Source organism: Anabrus simplex, chromosome 1, assembly GCF_040414725.1.
Source record: "Anabrus simplex isolate iqAnaSimp1 chromosome 1, ASM4041472v1, whole genome shotgun sequence".
Classification (NCBI taxonomy): Eukaryota; Metazoa; Arthropoda; class Insecta; order Orthoptera; family Tettigoniidae; genus Anabrus; species Anabrus simplex.
Window position 1 is genome coordinate 283,815,837 of NC_090265.1, and position 21,274 is coordinate 283,837,110.

At 37.9% G+C, this 21,274-nt stretch overlaps 1 protein-coding gene across 1 annotated transcript in view; it reads right to left on the bottom strand.

Moving 5' to 3' along the window:
* Slik (Sterile20-like kinase) overlaps positions 1–21,274 on the bottom strand; it is a 733,683-nt gene that overhangs the window by 98,756 nt on the left and 613,653 nt on the right. Inside the window, exon 22 of the mRNA XM_067159768.2 lies at positions 2,070–2,205. Coding sequence (XP_067015869.2) covers positions 2,070–2,205 — 136 coding nt within the window. The remainder of the gene's footprint in view (positions 1–2,069; positions 2,206–21,274) is intronic.

The following is a 21,274-nucleotide window of genomic DNA, read 5'->3' on the forward strand; positions in this document are numbered from 1 at the left end:
TCCTCTCCTTGTCCTTCAACAGCCATACACGAAATAAAGTTTGGGTATTCCGTGGATGTGCCTACATTAAATATCGGGACTGTACCAATTGCTGTTTCGGTACTTTGTATGTGACAGTACAAGAAGAAGCTGCATATCTTTCTACCTGCAGAACGGTTGAGGTTAGCTGTTGTAACAAAAATACCTAACTCACAAACCCCCACCCCAAGGCCGCATTACCAGCCAGTTAGTCACACTCAGCCATTTCTCTCACTCTTCCATCTTTGTCTCTGTCCGTCCGGCAGAGCTGATCACGTGGACTGGGAGTGTTTCCCTGTCCAGGCAGTCAAGTTATCATGGTATTAGGTATTGTCCATCTGTTGTATTGCCGACAAGTATCAATATTCTATCTTCACGTTTAATTGTTGTTTCTCAGTTAAGTTTCCATGTGTAGGTCGATTTTTAAGCTATGGAGAAACGTGAGAGTTATACAGCTGGGTTTAAACTCAAAGTGATAAAATATGCTGAAGAACATGGTAACAGAGCCGCCGTTCGAGAATTCAGTGTGACAGTTTAATGTTCGCTATTGGTATAAACAGAAAGCTGCACTAGAAACCACCAATCGAACACATAAGGCATTCTAAGGGCAGAAAACTGGTAAGTTTCCTGAGCTGGAAGATGAGTTGCTTCATTACGTTACAGAGTTGTGAAATGATGGCTTTAGTATCTCGCACGAGATGCTATATTTCGAAGTGCGCGAACTAGCGATTAAAGGAGGAATGAGCTGTTTGGATCTGAAAGTGAGCCGGGGTAAGATCCGTAGATTCATGACATGAAAGGGATTGTGCCTGCAAAGGCGAACATCCCTCTGTCAGAGAATGCCAAGCGATTTCAGCGACAAAATCATAGATTTTTATCGCCACGTGATAGCAATGCGGAAGAAAAACAATGACCTCATCTTAAATTGGCAATGCAGATCAAACCCCAATAAACTTCGACATGTCACGCGTGGAAAAAAGCACCCCTTCCAATTGCAGCATATTACAGCTGTACTGCCTCCCAGTGATTGTATTCTTGTGAGTATACTATCTATTACACCTAAAAAACCAGCGAAACGGCATATTTCATAAGGGTCATGGATAATCTTTGGCATTCCCCCCCCCCCCCCAATGGCACTACAGCCCTTGAAGGGCCTTGGGCTACCAAGCGACCGCTGCTCAGCCCGAAGGCCTGCAGAATGCGAGGTGTCGTGGTCAGCACGACGAATCCTCTTGGCCGCCATTCTTGGCTTTCGAGACTGGGGCTGCTATCTTACCCATCAGATAGCTCCTCAATTCTAATCACGTAGGCTGAGTGGACCTCGAACCAGCCCTCAGGTCCAGGTAAAAATCCCTGACCTGGCCAGGAATCAAACCCGGGGCCTCCAGATAAGAGGCAAGCATGCTACTGCTACACCACGGGGCCAGCTCTGTTGACATTCACCTGAGGAAAATACTAAGTAATCTTCTCATAGATGCCATTGCTGCAGAATATGCTAATGTTAACGGACGCTTCTGAAATCCCATCAATGTCTCAAAACATTACATGAAGAATCATCGGTCATGCATTACAAAAGTGTTTGATCTCTAATGCGCTTGAGGGCACACAAGACAGTGACAATGACAAAGAAATAAGTGAGGATGAATCTCAATTATCTGATGGAGATGACTAACCAATTAAATTTATTCCTTATGCTTTACGCACTTCATTAATTATTTTAAAATTTTCGTTTCTGGTTTCCTGGGGGTCAGCTAACTAAATATCTTGGCTTATAATAAAATAAAAATGGTTGTTTGATCTTGAAAATCATTTTGAACTGTATATGCAGAGTATTTAAATTTTTTGATATCTTGCTTTAGAAGGGTTTCTCTCAGAGATTTACAACTTACAATATACAATAAATGGCAATTCAAAACTTTCCTTAACTAGGTAAGTTACTCTTCAAACAATGAGCTTTTATTCTACTACATGCTGTACCAAAGAAAATACAACAGGAAGGGTGGAAATGTACATAGAGGAAAATAAATATTAACAGAACTCTTCAAACTTACGTTTCTCGTTTTGAAGCTGTTCCAGTTCTTTGATGGTAGCTTCAGAAGTAGCTCTCATCTCTTCCAGCTGACGCTGATGTTTCAGATCAAATCGCACTTGCTCTGCCCTGTACCGCTTTTTCTCATTTTCTTGAAACTATAAGAAATGATACTTTTGAAGATACTCAGAAAGTATTAAAAGTTTGGAAAGGAAAGGCAATGAATGTTAAAGGAAATGCTTATTTCAAACTATGAATATATTTCCAAGGCTAGGACATAAGTGCACAAATCATGATAAACGAAGCTATCTGAATGAGACCCATAAAACCTTTTATTGTCGCTTCCAATATAAAAGACTTCTAAAGCATTACTTACTTTCTTTACTGCATTATATGTAACATTTTCATTCAATACAATGTTAAAAGAATACATTTTCTTTGCAGCATATTCTTAGGAGTATTATGGCTCAAATTACCTCAAATACAGGCAGTAACAATAAGGAACAGCCAAACTTCCAGAACTCATGTCCATATAACATATTTTCTTCTTCTACATGTGAGGGAATGTGTCCTGAAATTTGGACATACCTTATTGTTACACTCTGCATACGAGGTGACAGACCCTGCTTTATCAGTATTTTTCTAATCAGAATTCAAAATATCATCATATTATATAAAAACACTCCTGAAAAAGGCAACACCGTACCTTTGAAATTATCTTGCTTTTAACAAAATAATGTTTTAATGGACATTTTTGGAAATCCCAGCAACCCTGCCATAAGCACAATATTATGTGAACCTGCTTTGTTAGTAGGGGCGAACACTGAGGGAGTTACCTTTCATCATCTTATCGTTTATGTAAATAAGGACAGTTTGGCTATTCTTAAAATGTTTTAAGGATTTCAATGTAAGACTACACTAACATTAATAATTTTTCTCATACATATTTTTAAACATGATTTAATTGTGTAAATTGTATTTTGGGAACTTATAACAAGTTTTCCTAATTTTTATAACATATTTTTTTATGTAACACTTTGAATAGAATAATCAGGATCCTGATCTTTATCTTTTAGGCATGAGATTACCGCTGATGATGCCCATACAATGGGCGAAACATATCCCGTTAAATTAGAATGACAAGATGTAAATCTTAATTTTTAAGAACCCAATGTGTATTGAATAGGTGGATCTCAATAAACTTTTGTATCATTGTTGAATTAATGTACATTTCAATACGGTCCAGTCATGAGATTTGTAACATGTAACATCTATTTAATACGCTAACAAATAAAAATTTCAAAAGATGCCAGATTCGACACTATAAGAATAATAAAATCAAGAAAAAAGTGTCTTACAGGTTTCTCAAATAAATTTAACAGGATATACCCATAAACACAGGACTGCTGTATTCTACAAGCCAACACCTTTTAATAAGTCACAAACCTAGTTATTAGCTTATTTTACAATGCCAATGATATTTAAGTATGATAGTAAACAAAATTTACTAGACATTTAACCAGATTAATAACTTAGTTAGAGAACATCCAATGTGAATTAAAATTGCATTTTTTTTTTTTTTTGCTAGGGGCTTTACGTCACACCGACACAGATAGGTCTTATGGCGACGATGGGATAGGAAAGGTCTAGGAGTTGGAAGGAAGCGGCCGTGGCCTTAATTAAGGTACAGCCCCAGCATTTGCCTGGTGTGAAAATGGGAAACCACGGAAAACCATTTTCAGGGCTGCCGATAGTGGGATTCGAACCTACTATCTCCCGGATGCAAGCTCACAGCCGCGCGCCTCTACGCGCACGGCCAACTCGCCCGGTAAAATTGCATTTTAAGAGGACATGTTCAAATATAAATCAATATACCAGTGGAGAAAAACTAAGTGCATAAACCTTCCAAAGTTTTGAACAATTTTAAATTTAAAATATTTTAATGTTATTCCAATAATTTTATATTAGATTTCAGTATTCTCAATCTATGAATATCCATAATCCTATAAGCCATCTTTAACTAGTCAAATGTGGACACCTATTGTAACACAAAAGCACATTTTAACCCTTTACCACGGACAATCTTTGACTCACTGTCTGGCGAAACCTAGAGTAATAATTTGCTTGTCAGGTATAGTTGTGGAGTACCTTCGCTAAATAATTTATTCTGTAAAAACCACTTAAGATATCGCTTTCAAATTTTGTAACAATGGAAAATACACTATAATTATTCTAAAATGATACAATGAGATCACCTAATAACACGCAAGACCCTCCTCCCTGTTCAGAATGGTACATCAAGAAGCATCCAATATGGTGCATAATGTTAAATTGCTGGTTCTTGAAGTCAGTCTGAATTGCTGGACCTGATGGGGCTCTTATTTTCTTGGTAATGCAGAGAACAAAGGAATTAACCCTGAATCTGTCAATTTATTTCATTTTCGGGGTTCGTTTGATGAAGATATTTACATAGCAAGTCATACTGTCTCTCGGACATACAAATTATAAACAATATTTCACTGAATGGGATTGGAAGATAAATTGACATTAGTTGGAATATTATGTAATTAAGTAGAGGCTCATAGTACGAAACAAAATTAACTGGAGGATTAAAATTGATAATTATGTTTTGAACAACTAGACCTAATATTTTAAAAGCAGACGGTACCTGAATGAACATTTCCTGTCCTGTGCCGTATTTCGATTTCCCTCAGATTCATATCCTATCCTAACTGCTTCCCATACCATTTTTATTATCATACCTACAACTTTAAACTCACTACCATTGCATTTGTCAACATATTGATCTAATTTGTAACAAATATCCTCTGCACTCAACTGGTTATAGGCAACCATGTTGCTGCAATGTGTTTACATTCAGTCAGCTGCCTGTTCTATCTAAGAAAACATATAAAAGAACACTTTATTTTAGGATTCCGTGCATGCCAGTTGTATCTAGGAAGCGTAGGGAAGTCACTGGTTTCAAAAAGTTATATGTTTAGCCGACAGCTGGCAGAGGAAGTCGGTTTGAAAGTCGAGTACGCTTTACTACGCAACCCGCAGGAAAGAGTTAAACAACTTTCATTATATTTTAAGGAGTAATGTAAGTTCAAATATAAACAGGATCCTGATTATATTTTCATGATTTTGAGGTAAAAAGGTGGAAAATTAAAGAAAAAAAAAAAAGATTTTAATATTATATTGAAACTCATCACGGACCAAAAATTGAGATTCATAACTTGCACTACACATCGCTTAGTTGAGCAGCTCGTCTCCTTTCTCCCAAGTCTTCCCAGCCCAAACTTCACAAAATTTTTGTAACGCTACTCTTTTGTCGTAAATCACCCAGAACAAATCGAGCTGCTTTTCTTTGGAATTTTTTTCTGTTTTTGAATCAAGTAATCCTGCTGAGGGTCCTATACACTGGTACCATACACTATTTGGGGTCTTACCAGAGACTTGTATGCTCTCTCCTTTATATCCTTACTACAACCCCTGAACACCCTCATAACCATGTGCAGATATCTGTACCCTTTATTTACACTCCCATTTATGTGATTAAAAAATGAAGATCTTTCTTTATATTAACACCTAGGTACATACAATGATTCTTGTAAGGAACTCTCCCCCCATCAACGCAGTGAGTAAAACAGAGGACTTTTCCTATTTGTGAAACTCACAACCTGACCTTTCAACCCGTTTATCACCATACCATTGCATACTGTTCATCTCACAACATTATCGAGGTCATTTTGCAGTTGCTGACAATCTTGTAACTTAATTTATTACTCTCTACAGAATAAGACCATCTGCAAAAAGCCTTATCTCTGATTCCACTTCTTTACTCATTTCATTTATATATATAAGAAAACATAAAGGTCCAATAATACTGCCTTGAGGAATTCCCCTCTTAACCTTTTAAGTGCTGAGTTTCCAGTTGACTGTTTGGTACCTCAGTGCTGAGCTTTTTCATTCGTATGTAAAAAAAATGGTAGAAGCCTCAATATTTTACTTATCAGTGGGGTGATTAGCTTAAAATGTTTATAAATGTTGGTTGTTTATAAATCTGAATGCAAATGGAAAATCCTACACTTATGTTCAATATTATTTTAAGAGAAAACAAAATTACACTTATGTGCCCATGCGTGCATTATCTTTATACAAAGTAAAGAGCCCAAAATAATATTATTTCCTAAAATATGTAGGCAACAACAAGTTTTCTTTTCAATTTTCTCCTTCTCTCCCTTTTAATTTTCGTCATAACATGGCCTCAATTCCCCCTTTTCTGCCTTCTTTTCAGATTTAAAAATAATTTTCAAGTTCATGCTTTCAACATTATCCACGCGTCACATATGGACATATTTTAGTGCCTACAATATTATCTGTCTCAATTCAACACAATTCACTAGAGGCAATAACAAGTGGCCTGCCTTGTCCTATTTACGCTGTCATTGCTAGCAAATATTTTCACCGGCCTAACGGGTAAGCTTTCTCCTTTTTACAATTTCCATCCCCTTTTTATTTTCGTAAAACATTACTTCACTCTTTCCCTTTTTTTTTTTTCAAACTCAAGTTTATACCCAACAACTCTACAATTAATCCACGCTTCAAACATCAAAGTTCTTTTTAATGTCTACTATTACATCATTCCTATTTTAACAACCTTTATGATTGTTTTTACTTTTCAGATCATTAATATTTATTGTACTTTATGAAAAATCTTGGATGCTAATCTGTATAATATGTTACAGTCTAATTTTAATACTATACAACCACTTTTATTACAACTTTACCATTCTTTTAATATAACAACATTTTTAACCATTTAAATAAACTCAGGGCCCTGACCTTAAGCTTTGTGTATTTTTATAGCTGATGATGTTCGCAAAGACGAATGAAACATGTCCTATTAACCAATGTACCTCATGAATATTTTATAAATAATTGAGTGCATTATTTTTGTATTGAATAGGTGGTAATAAAAAGTTTTTAACTTTAATACATTATGTTCAATACGGTCTAATTATGAGATTTATCACATGTAATTAAGCACGGTCCTTTTTTTTTACTTTCTTAAAAACTGTACGTTCACCTTGAGGCATACTGTTACTTTGGATAACACGTTATCACAAAATCAACACTTGGTAAATCAGTTATGAAACCACAGCAAAACATGTATATAAACACATTGTCAACAAAGGAACCGGAAGAATGCAGCAGCCATACTTTTCTATGGTCTTTTGTATTACAGGTTTCTATGGAAAAAAGACAAACACGTGGAAATTCTCTGTAAGAGTAATGGAAACAAAACTCTTCCTACAGAAGTGGGCTTAGCAGTATACAAGCAGTTACAGATACTCATTGTTCTCACATTTACAGATGGCATTGAACTGTAATATTTTGGAATTAAAATCCTGACATGTTAAGGTATATTATAAGCAAATTAAAAAAATTGCTATTTTTACTCATTTTTACATACGTCCCCCCTAATTAATGATCGATGAGGAAGAGAACAGAGCTTCTCGTAACAAGTACGGAACCAAAATGTATTAAATAAATTTTATATAAATACAGTAGGCCTATGTAATTGTATTGACATGGTCCGACTCCTTGGTTGAATGGGCAGCATTAAGGCCTTCGGAGCAGAGGGTCCTGAGTCTGATTCCTGGGGGGGTTGGGGATTTCAATCGCATGTGATAAATTCTTCTGCTCCGAGGAGACGGGTTGTTTGTGTTTGGCCCAACACTACTCTTCATATTCAGGCAACACACCACACTACCTACCACTAAAGAAATATGCAATAGTGATTACATCCCTCCACATAGGATTGGCATCAGGAAGGGCATCCGACCGTAAAACAAGGCTAGATCACCGTGACACCGCTCGAACCCACGACCCCACAAGGTGTGGGAAAAGCAGAAGAAAAATTGTACTGACAAGGTGGACCTATTACAGCCTCGTTTCACAGGTTTTTTGATAAGTGTTACGAGTCATTACGGATGAACTAGAACCAACTACGGTCAAATTTAGTAACATAAGTTATCTATGTGCACTAACATAAACCACTTTTTAAAAACTTTCCATCACAAATTAATTCACATGAAATTGATGTCTATATGTTAGTTTTCAACACTGTATATTTGTACGATTTGTTTTTCTTGTCGTACAAGCAGGGATAAGCATGATAAGTTGGCGCTAGCAGTCTCATCAGAGGAGGCCATTGTGCAACTACAAACATCGGAAAAGTAGTACAGCTTCTTTGTTAACATTTAACTGAACGTTTATTTGTATGTTTACATGATTGTGAACAGTTCCATTATATTACATATCATTTAGTTTTTATGTTTAATTATGAATGGGACCTTAGTATGGTCTATGACAAAGTAATAAGTGGCCGAGGCCAGTCCACGTTTTACGTAAGTCAAAAGGAAGTGTTCTCAGATACGAAGATAATCCCAAAAATAAGGTCTCCTATTTCTTTTTATAAATGCAGAACTCTGTTCGTGTGGCTGTTGGTCACAATATTGTGAAGAGTGTTTCCTGCACTCGCATATAAACGTGCGCACGCCGCACCGAGGCTCTCAGTCTTGGCTTGGCTGCTGTTGAGAATGAAGCTCCCATTGGATGTTACCGCCAAGTGCGAAGTGTGCGCAGTTATTCGGTTTTTGAATGCAAAAGGATTGAAATCCATCGCCAACTGAAGGAAGTGTATGGTGAGTCATGCATGGATGTAAAAAAATTCGTAAGTGGTGTAAAGAGTTTGCAACCGGTCGGACTGAAATTCACGACAAACGAACAAAGGAGTGGGAGACCGTCAATTTCCGTTGAGACAGTCGTGAAGGTTGAGCAAATCACGCGTGAAGATCGGCGGATCACCCTGGATGATCTCTGCGCTTTGGTTCCTGAGGTTTCTCGAAGCGCTGCTGACAACTTCCTGAACAGCATGGCGGCGAGCTGGTATGACATGGGCATACAAAAACTGTCACAGCGTCTACAAAAATGCATTGACCGAAATGGTGATTATGTAGAAAAATAGGTAAATGTTCAAGTTGTAAAATGATGTAGAGAGTTTGCAACCGGTCGGACTGAAATTCACGACAAACGAACAAAGGAGTGGGAGACCGTCAATTTCCGTCGAGACAGTCGTGAAGGTTGAGCAAATCACGCGTGAAGATCGGCCATTGTAGAAATAAATAGGTCTATGTATTTATAAAAAAATACGAGACCTTATTTTTGGGATTACCTTCGTATATACTTTATCAGATACTTGTCAGGTTGTGATACATCAATATGAAACAGGTACAAAAGAGGTACATAAAGTGAGATGTAACAGAGGAGAGGACTGTAAAATACTATCATGAAGCAGCAGTTCGAGGAGTCTGCTGCTACACCAGAAGTGACACTTAATGGGAATAGGATTATTACACCTTCACACTCAGATTATTCATTTATAAATTATGTACATTGTAAATTTTATTTATTTACATTTATTTCCATCTTATTATTGTAACATTTCTGTAAAATGTTAATATTATTAATATTTATCCCAAAATGTAGGTTTTTCTATTTACACCAAGTCAAATAAGGGAAAAATCTTTTGTATATGAACAACAGAAGAAATAAAGATCCAAATACAAGCAACTAGGTTACCCTACAGTTGAAATCCCAACTATTATGTCCAATTTGAGTCAGTATATCTTAACTAGTATTATGAACCTGGAGAATGTATACCAATTCGTCTCAGGCTGGTTAATGGAATTTCTCACTAATCAGAGTTGTAAATCATCATCTTCATCTTCTTCTTCCTGATACGTTTCTGCTTATGCAGGTCATTCACAGAGCCTCTTCCAATCTTCTCTTTTTGCCACATTCTATCGTTCATCACTGTCTGACACTGCAGTCCTCCTCGATTTAAGCCATCCCCCACCCAATCCCTCCATCTTGTTCATGGTCTTCTGATTAATCTTCTTCCAGATTCTGTCCATTCCAGAGCTCTTCTTGGTAATCTTTCTTGTCCCATTCTTTTGACGTGGCCGAACTATTTCAGCCTATTTCTCTCCATAGTTTCTTTAGAGGGTTGATCTGTAGCGTATTTCGCATGGTTTCATTTCTTATCATGTCCCTCCTTGTTTTACCGAAGACCCCTTGCAGAAAGTGCATCTTTGTCGCTTGTAATCTACTCAGATATTTTTTTTTTCCCAAGTCCAACATTTTGCTCCATAGGTCAATATTGAAAAATAATACAATTTATATATCATGATTTTTGCTTTGCTAGGTACTTTCCAATTTCTAATTATGTCTGATACACAGTAATAAAATTTTGAGCAATTTCCTATACTCTCTGAAATTTCTTCCTTGATGTTTCCTTTCCCAGTTAGCTTACTTCCTAGGTATTTAAAAGCATCTACTTCTTTAAGAATTTTTCCATTACACCTAATACCCTTCATTTTTTTGTTTTCTCTACTGATTTTCATTACCTCACTTTTCGTTAAACTTATTTCCGTGCCTACTTCTTCAATTGCTCTCTGCCAGGTATTTAGTTGTTCTTCCAATTTTTGTTCATTTTCTTCCCATATCATTGCACCATCTGCATATGCTATGACATTCATATCATTTGCTGTTGATCCTTGGTGAACTTTCCTCATAATGTTGTCCATCATTATATTAAAGAGCACAGGTGAAAGAAAACTTCCATGTCGAACTCCCCAGTCTGTCCTAAACCATTCTGATTTTTTGTCATCTATTATAACACAGTTCAAACATTTGTTATACATGTTTCTAATTCTGAATTGCATTTCTCTTGACAATTCCATTCTCTTCAGCCCTCGCCATATCTCTTCTATCCGTGTCATAAGCCTTTTGTATTCGCTTTACATAACTTATTAAGAGTCCCTGTAAATTCACACTCTTTCTCTCTCTCTCTCTCTCTCTCTCTCTCTCTCTCTCTCTCTCTCTCTCTCTCTCTCTCTCTCTCTCTCTCCCCCTACTGAAGAAATAACTTTAAGCAAAATCAAGGAAGGAAGAACAGAACATGTTAACTAAATGATGTACATAAATTATATGAGTAAAGAAAATCAAGGTTAAGGCTTTTTCAGATTATGTTATACTGTATACTACGATAAGTAAGTTACAGTATTGTCAATGGCTGCAAAAAGACTTTGACAAAGTACGGAGATGTGCAATAGATGTTGGTATAATGGCAAATGGGGTGAAAAATTAGATTGTAAGTTTCACCAACAGGAAAAGTCCTCTTAGTTTTAATTACTGTGTTGATGGAATGAAAGTATTTCATGGGGACTTGTATGCATCTAGGTGTTAATACAGGTTGGTCCAAAAATAGGTATACAGTTACATAATACATCTTCGGCATTGATGCATTCCTGCAAAAACCTGTCCCTGGCACACTCACACACACAAATCTTGGTTCGTTTCATTAATGTCTAATTTCAAAATCAATTGTGCTTTATTGTGTATAATTTTAATTGATTGTGCCCTTTCTTTTGTTTCTAATAGGGCTGCGGTAAATGATGGCTGGAAATCTGAGTGAGGAGTAATGACGGTAGATCTTGAAGACCTATTGGAAGTATGAAAATGCTGAGACCGTGCACAGGGTGTGGGAAGAGGAATTTAATTTGCCAACGCCGCCACGTCTTACAATTTACCGCATCAGAGACAAGTTTGCGGCCACGATTTCCGTCGCCAATGCACCAAAGTCTGGATGATCGCGTACGATATCGACAAAGGAAAATGCAATGAAGGTAGCCCTCAGACTTGTAAACAGTGCAAAGAAGTCCACGCGACATGCGTCTTTGGAGCTGGGTATCCTGAGGACATCATTACAACGTCTGATGCACAAGATGCACCTTAAGCCGTACCGCCCCAGACTGTTGCATGGCCTTCTGGAGGATGATACAGACCGCAGACTACAGTTCTGTGAGATAATGCGCAATCAACTGACTGAACAACCAGACCTGCTTTCAAACATCATGCGGACAAAACAAGCCTGTTTCAAATTTTCTGTGTGTACTGGGCCGATGAAAAACCCACGTCATTATGACTATGCAATTGAATCAGCCAGGCGTTACAGTGTGGGGTGGCATATCCTGCGATGGTGTCATGGGTCCTGTCTTCTTCAATGGAAACGTTGATGGTCCTAAGTATCTGGAGATGTTGACCAACGTTGAGCTGCCACAACTGCAAGCACGGCCCGACATCGCGGAATTGTTCTTTCAACAGGATGGGGCCCCACCACATTTTTCTTTGGGGGTCCATGAGTACCTGGACGAGATATTCTCGTAGCATTGGATTGGGCGATGGGGGAGCATTGAGTGGCCACCACGCTACCTGGACTTAACTCAAATGGATTTCTTCTTCTGGGGAGTAGTGAAGGATGTTATTTTCCAGAAAACCCCTCACAATACCATAGTTGAAGACTTTTGTTGATATCGCGTTTGAGGAAATTTGTTCTAACCAGGATTTGTGTCGCACTGTATGTCTGAGTGTTGGAGACAGGTTGCAGGAATGCATCAATGCCAAAGGTGGATATTTTGAGTACCTAGGGGATTAAATACAGCTGTATATTTAACTGTACTACTTTTGGGCCACCCTCTATAAGGAAAGATCATTGGGATAACCAAATTAAAAAGGTTGTAAATAAAGGTTATAGACCTTTTCATATGGTTACGAGGGTATTTAGGGATTGTAAGGAAGGATGTAATAAATATCTGGTAAGAATTTGGTGCCAGATTCAAGAACTGGACAAGATCCAAAGAAAAGCAGCATGATCTGTTCTGGGTGGTTTCTGACATAAGAGTAAGGCCATGAAAATGTTGGAAGCTTTGGGCTGGGAAGGCATGGGAGTAAGGAGATGAGCTGCTTTACTAAGAGTATGTCTGAGCTGTCCATAGAGAGATGGCGTGACATGACATTAGTAGATGAATAAGCTTTAATGGAGTTTTTTAAAAGTAAGAAAGATCATAATATGAAGATACAGTTGAAATTCAACAGGACAAATTGGGGCAAATTTTTTTTTTTTTTTTTTTCAGAAGAGGATTTATGGATTGGAATAATTTACCAAAACAGAGATTTTATAAATTTCCTTCTCAATGTAAGCAGCGATGATGGATATTTTCTTACCTGAGTAAGAGTTGAAAGTATTAAAGAAAAGACTACGTAAACAAATAATAGGAAATTTGCCTTCTGAGCAACAATACTAAATGCAGATCATAAGTTCTGGAACTTTTCAAACTCATACAAATAAGATGTATTTCTCATTTTCAGAATACAGTAAGAATATTCCAAATACCAACAGAAAATGTATACATACAGATTTTTTTGTCAGTGGTTTAATGTCGCACTAACATTTCGAAGGTTTCTGGTGACACAAGGATGGGAAAGGGCTAGGATTGGGAAGGTACCAGCTGTAGTGTTAATTAAGGTACAGCCTGTGTATTTGTCTGGTGTGAAATGTGGGAAACCATGGAAAACTGTCTTCAAGGGTTGTTGACGGTGGGATTAGAACTCACCAACTCCCGAATGCAAGCTCACAGCATGGCTAACTCACTGAGTGGTCATATTTTTTTTTTTTTTTTTTTTTTTTAGGAACCAACCTTACATGATTCCAAATATACTTTCTAATACAGCAAGGTCTTATGCTTCTGACAATTTATTCAAAACACTCTCTTGAAGTCAATCTCTTCACACATCATCATCTTTCCCACTCTAGTGTTTCTATCAGGCTCCTTTCTAATCCTAATTACTGTTATTAAAACATATTTTTTAAATGTCAATAACTTAACTCATTCCTATTATAAATAGGAAAAAGTGCACTGGAAGTCACATACAAACAATAGTCTGTGTCTCAGGTTAATTTTAAACTAGAAAAACATTTATGTATTACAGCTTTAAAAGTAACAAACACAATACAGTAGAACCCCATTTTAATGTGCCCGGTTTTAAGAAATTGCTGTTGGTTAGTTATGTTCATTGAACTGTAGGTAGTACTGGAATGACGGCTGTACGGGCGAGACTAGCTGCACAGCCTAGAAGCATGATTGATGTACGTGTACATGCTGCGAGACACAAGTAACTTAATGAAATATAAATGTTTAGGCGGAAGGTCTCTTGCAAATTTCACGTGATTTACCGTGAAAAATATATTTCAGAAGATTAAAAGCAATTAGAAACTGAAAAGGCTATGAATACTGAACAAGAAAAAAATGTATTCTAGAAAAAATTACGGAATAAGTAGAAAGTCGTGCCTTCCATGGCTTACGCTGCCTGAACCGTCATCAATAGACCCCAAGTGTAAGCATACAAAATGTAGAGCTGATCAAGCTCTACAAAAAAGTTCATGAGGGCATATACTTATCTCCAACTATTTGCCCTATAGAGCGATTTTAGTTCGTAGTTGGTGGTAAAAAAAAAAATCAATTAAATAAATAAATAAATAAATAAATAAATAAATAAATAAATAAATAAATAAATAAATAAATAAATAAAAAATAAACAGAGATTTTTCCCTAAATTTTAAATCCAAATAAAGTGTTTAACCTCCTCTAGGATTCATTAAGGATTAAAATAATCCTTAAAGTACGTAATTTGGATGAACGGTCTGGGAGTTAGGGCCATTTAAGTCGGGGTGGGTCGCTAGTTAACCTTATAATATCCATAAAAATGATTAATTTCATATCACACATCAAGCATGCGACATTTCTACTGTCACATTTTACAGCATCCATAATAATGGCAATCAATAATAATTTTTAAAAATATATAAATAATCCCATAATGAAATTAAATATCCTATGTCCAGTCAATATCTGAAAAAGGAGAATCTTTACTAACGATAGTTCTATGGTTTTGTCTCCAGTGAGCTAGTGAGGTCATCTGCCTTAACTTATAGCCGCAGTGCTGTTACACCGGCTAGGCATTTTCATCTAGCGGCACCGATCACTGCTTAGGAATCACGTGGAGGGTGCTGACTGAAGAATATCTCCTGCTTCATTTGCTGTTTTTGTTTCTGTGTTGCAAGTTGTGTTATGAGTTACACTTGTGTCTGTGATAAGAGTTGTACTACGAGTTATGGAGGACTACGTTCATTATGGCTGCTAAACGTAAGAAGCCAACTCTTCAACAATAGATCAACATCATTAGCGATGTTGAAAGGCATAGCCAAGTACCTTTGACACAAATGGCAAAAAAGAAAGAAAAAAAAATAACTTGGCACCCTCTACGCTGTTTGCCATCATGAAACAGAAGGAAGCAATTCTGATCGCAGAAGTGGAGTGTGGTTCTGGGGCAAAAATACGGAAGAATGTTCCTTCTTCGCAGTACAAGGAACTTGAAAACATTTTAATGATATGATTCGAGGTAAAAAGGAGTGAGAACGCTCCAACTGACGGGAACATACTTAAACATAAAGCTCAAGAAGTCGCACTTAAGTTGGGTTTGGTAGATTTCCATGCTTCTAATGGCTGGTTTGATCATTTTAAAAACGGCACAATCTTTTGTTCCAAAACATGTGCGGCGAGAGTGCGGAAGTTTAAGATGATACAGTTGTATGCTGGAAAAAGAATACATTACCTCGACTTCTTGAAGGATATGATGTTCATGATATTTTTAACACCGATGAAATGGGAGTGTTTTACAATTTGTTCCCATTGGAGACACATGCTGTTCGTGAATAAAATGCCATGGAGGAAAAAAAAAAGTAAAGAAAGGCTGAAAGCATTGTTGTGTTGTGTTAAAAGTGACAGTAGTGAAAAATTGCCACCACTAATAATTGGAAAATTTAAGAATCCAAGATGCAAGTAATGAAATTAATTCCGGTTCCATATTGGCTTTTAAATATCCAAGATAAAATTCTAAAAGAATTCTAAAAGAAATTCTAAAAGAATTTTACCTCACGAGGGAACGGTACGAAGTCGGACGGCGAATTTCGATTTGATTTTTACATATTCGTGAAGGTCTTTTTAAGCTGAAACAGGTAGTGAAAGTCTAATTTTTCGCTGGTCTTTTTTTAGGGGGCATTTGGGGGCTCAAAGTTGGCGGTGCGCGCCCTGAATTGTACAGTACATGCTGGCACGCGTCAGCGCTCACGGCCAGCGGCTGCCCTGCCTCTCCTTCCCTCTCCACTCCCTCGTTCTCCTCTGTCCCCTACCACACACGGCTGCCAACAGTTCTGTATATGAGACGGCGAGTCCTATTCTATTCGGTCAAGTTCTCCACGACTGATGGCTATTCCACATACAGGATAACGCATTGGATTCTTTACTTTGTTATGGCCGCTTGCAACATTATTGCAGCTCTTATTAATGCCTACGGTGTTAATATTCAGGAAGCTGTAGAGCTTTCTGATGAAGAGCAAATCATGTATATACAAATAAAGACAACGTTTGATGCAATTTTGGAGGGGAAATGCGAATTTATTCAGGAGGAAGAAGCCGTTTACGTTGATTCAGAAGATGAAGATGGCGTTGAGGAGGAGACAACAACACCGAAAAAACGCAAACACGGAGATGAGTTTAACGAAGATAACAAGTCTTGTGATGGCCGAGGAAGACCCTGTAAGTCAGTGGAAGATTATGATTCCGAATCATTGTTGGACATGTATCAAAAAATAAAGGAACGAAGACCTATGTACGCCGTACGGAAGTATAAGAAGACTCGGAGACAAATTTATGGAATCGTCAACCACGTTGAACACAATGGAGAAATTAGGAAATGTGCGATGGTTCGAGCGTATGTGAAAGAAGAGTTCACCAAGGCAAGGATGCGTTATTTATATGTCACAAAATCGGACACTGAGCGTTGGATTGGTGAGGGTAGAGAATTGTATTGCCCCAAACATTCTCTCCAAAGCGAGTCATACTTGACAAACCTTAAAAGGCGTTTGAAAATTCGGTTCCGAAAAGTAACCAAACTAGTTAGTAAAACGTTTAAAACAGACGAAGAAGTACGACACGAAGTGGCTAAAAAGTTTGTAACATTCATTAATGAATTGCAAGAAAAGAAAGAGATCCCGGATGCCAATATCTGGAATTCGGACCAGTCCCGATTTGAGTACGAAATGGCAACACAGAGAAGTTATGATTTTCGTGGTGTGAAAGACGTTCTTGCTACGCTTGTTTGCCGAAATAGTTTTACGCACTCCCACACAGTGCAATATCACATTTCTAAAGCTGGAGAAATGGGACATTTGTTCTTGATCGTTTTCCAAGAAATTAATGGAAAGTTTGGACCTAGAGTACAAGAAAGTATCAAAGCCTACATGGATGCCTTTAAATATGTCGTAATTGATTGTTCATCTTCCGGTAAAATGGGGAAAGGGCATGTACGTGACTGGTTTCAAAACGTTTTCCATCCGCAATTACAGGAAGACGGAAGAAATCTTCTTCTCATAGATTCATTCAGTGGCCAGGGCAAAAATGCACAGCTTGAATCCCTGACGAACAAACATGTACAAATTGAATACATACCGAAAGGAACTACGTATCTTTGCCAGCCGTGTGATCTTGGACTCTTCCGACAACTAAAATGTTTAGTCCGTCGAATGGAAAACATTTGCCGGGTAAGGAATTTACACGGCCAGTCAAAATTAAAACCCAAAAACAGACTTTTTATTATAACTAGTCAAATACTAGCGCATAACCAATTACAAGCTGATTGTTTTGTACCAATGCTGAAATATGCTTGGAAAGCGGGTGGTTATTCCATTACTGACAATATACCACAATTTCATACTGTCTCACAAACGAATTTTCATGATTTAACTGATAAAAGGTGTGCTGGAAATGATTGTACCAATTTTTCGTTTATAAGGTGCGCACATTGCTGTCTTGTGTTTTGTTATTCACATTTTGTGTTAGATTTTCACTATCATGCCATGAACAATGGACCAATGCCAGACTGTGTTAGAATAAAGTCATTTCTTGAACACTTTGAATGTCATGATGATGCAGATGATATTTGATTATGTATTATTTGGTATGTTAAGTAGTGATTTGTAAACAATTTTTATTGTTTATTTATTCCATAATGAATTCATATTTTGTAAATAAAATGTCCCAACTAACGTCGGTCTTCACCCGCAATTCCCTATACACAATTGTAGGCAGCCGTATGTGGTGGGGGACAGAGGAGAACCGAAGGAGTGGAGAGGAAAGGCGAGGCAAGACAGCCGCTGGCTGTGAGCGCTGACGCGTGCCGGCATGTACTGTACAATTCATTGCGCGGACCGCCAACTTTGAGCTCCCAGATGGCCACTTAAAAAGGACCAGCGAAAAATTAGACTTTCACTACCTGTTTCAGCTTAATAAGACCTTCAAGAATATGTAAAAATCAAATCGAAATTCGCCGTCCGACTTCGTACCGTTCCCTCGTCAGATAAATCTAAGATGCTTCAAGAACACCCATACACTCCCAAGCAAATATGATTTTAACGAAAGTGCGTGGATGATGACAGAGATATTTCTAAAATTTTTACGAAGCTTGGATGTTAAGAGAAACGCACCTTGGTTGAATCCTTGAACAAAAGAAAGAATAGCTTTGTTGGCCATTTGATTCGTCACTGATTGGTGCACCACCCTTATTGAAGGGAAGCTGGAAGGAAGGAGGAGTAAAGGAAGACCAAGAACTCAATTTATAGACTGCATTAAAGGCAAATACACCTATTGCCACTTGAAGCTATTGGCTAAATAAAGATGGTGATAGATGTTCAGCTCATCCTTCAGATACATCTTTCCTGCAGAATATTTAAGTGGTTTTCTTTCCTCGCAACTGCACCAGTCACCTGCAGCCTTTGGACCATGGAATTATTCATTCCGTGAAAGTGAAGTACAGGAAGGCCCTGGTTGAAAGAGCTATTTCTTTCCTCGAAAGAAATGAGGAAATGAAATTGAATATATACAAAGCCATGCACATGTTTGTAGGAGCTTGGCAACTAGTCACAATGGACACTATTCAAAACTGTTTTGGCCATGCAGGTTTTGGTGCCATTTCAAAAGTTTGTAATGAAGATGACACTAATGATGACATTAGGGAAGATTGGTGAGGTTACATCAAAGGACTCGAGTGCCACGACATTAGAAGAATTTGTTATTTGTGATGATGATATCCTAACCTCAGCACCACAGATGGATGTTGGAGACCTTTGCGACGATGCAGCAAGACAAAATATTGAGGAGGAAGAAGATAAGGATCCAGTAGAACCAATTTTGGGGCAGTAGTGGAGGGACTGGATATTATCCGCCGGTACTCCTCCTTCAATGTATCTCAACCAAATTGAGAGAAAACTTCTTTCCGTGAGACATGTGGGCAAGAGGTAGCAAACCACTGTACTGGACTCTTTCAGAAAGTTACGGTGCTTATTGCGGTTCTCGTGGTCTATTTTTCACAAATCTTTCTAAAATCATGTTAGGCCTCTGTTCCTTCAATTTAAAATTGCAAGTCAGTAATACCTATTTTTCTTTTCCTTGCTGCAGATTGTGCTCCCAAGGGTCCACTAAGGAATTTATTACGTCTGCTATTTTGTAAATATTTTCTGTTATTCTTGTGTTAATTTGAGTTTTTAGTATTAATATGTTAATTTATTATTTTCTGACATTACAGTAGTAGAAGACAAATGAATTATTATTTCTTGTGGTATATAGCCTATTTTCTTTGAACCCTCTTTTAAGGAAAACCCTTTTTTAAGGAAGAAATATCAAATCCCCCTGAGATTCGTTAAAAAGGGGTTCTACTGTACCTAAATAACAAAATCATTAAAGAAAGTGAGGTATATTTTTCCATCATCAGCCCGCCTGGAGGCCATGATCGTCAAGGCGTCAAGTCTATATGGTCTGAGACTGTGGTTAGCCAGTTCAAGGCTAGTTGATAAAAAAAAAAATTCACTATCAGAAAGTAGGCCAGCAGGATACTAAAGATATTAGTATACAATTTCTAATCACTAGATCGAGTGCCAACACTCTGGATTCAATTCCAAACTTCTCCACAGTGTTCATATGAGTGTTATACAGTATGACGCTGTTGAGGCGATTTGTCCATCAGATGGGGACGTTAAACCTTGAGCAGACCGCTTGGCACTATTTGACAGAAGGAGGCTATGTTTTGACAACAGGTTTCCCCCCTCTCCCTTCCAACTATCGTACATGTCATTCATTTCATCTCATTAACTCCTCTGATGAAGTTGACAATCAGAAGGGCATTCGACCATTAAAACTCGCTGCGAAAATTCATCTCACTTCATATGACCTCATAGAGAAATGGGACAAGCGTTGGACATACATATTTCCCCATCAAAAAGAATTTAAAGAAATCCAATATCAGCTGTCATACATACACCAGATGTCACAGAAGGGGCACATGAGGGAAAAGAAGAATAAGGCAGTTTCTTGTTGCTTTCCTCACAGTGCTAGAAACTGTTATTGCTTTTCAGTCTGCCAAACCAACCGAAATACACACACCGTCTGACCCTACGAGCAACATTCCCATGCCATACATAATAATAACTGGCTGCATTACGAATGGTCGTTGTTCGTACCTTAGTCACTTTCATATTGTTAAGGGGTAATGCAACTGACAGCTCTCTTGATGCCCCATATGGTAAGTTCCTGGAAGGGATGAGCGAGTCAGGCTGGGAAGCAACCAACCAGCCTGCGGGCATGTGACAACTTCTGCTTCTGTTGTCCCTTTCGTCCGGAGTCTTTGTGAAATTTCTGGAAGGTGAAACTTGAACACTTGTATAGCTTCATCAATCCAGTTCATTCAAACTTAGCCTTTATTTCCTGATTATGAGTAATCCCTTCTGCCATTGTTCCCCCTCATTTGTACCAATGATCGTTCTTGCTACTTTCATGTCTGTTACTTCTAACTTATGAATATGATATCCTGAGTCCCCTTCATGACCAGGTACATAAAAGCAGGCTTGCCTCAAAGAGAGTGTTGAGTAGTCAGTTACAAGTCATGAGATGAGAGTTCAGTGTGTGAAGCAATCCAATGAGTAGATTGTACAAGTCATCAGTCTTGTCTGGAGTTGAACCACTATACAGTAGTCATGCGTTGTGATATCCAAGAGACACATGTTAAGAGTCTGACAGCCTGGAGCTGTTGTGTGAAGTGACTGTGATGCACATGCAGTGAAGTGAAAGGTGAAACCTGTCAGTCAAAATTATGGAGGATCACCCGGTCCTGGTAAAGACCACCAGCTGACTATCACTGTGAGGACAA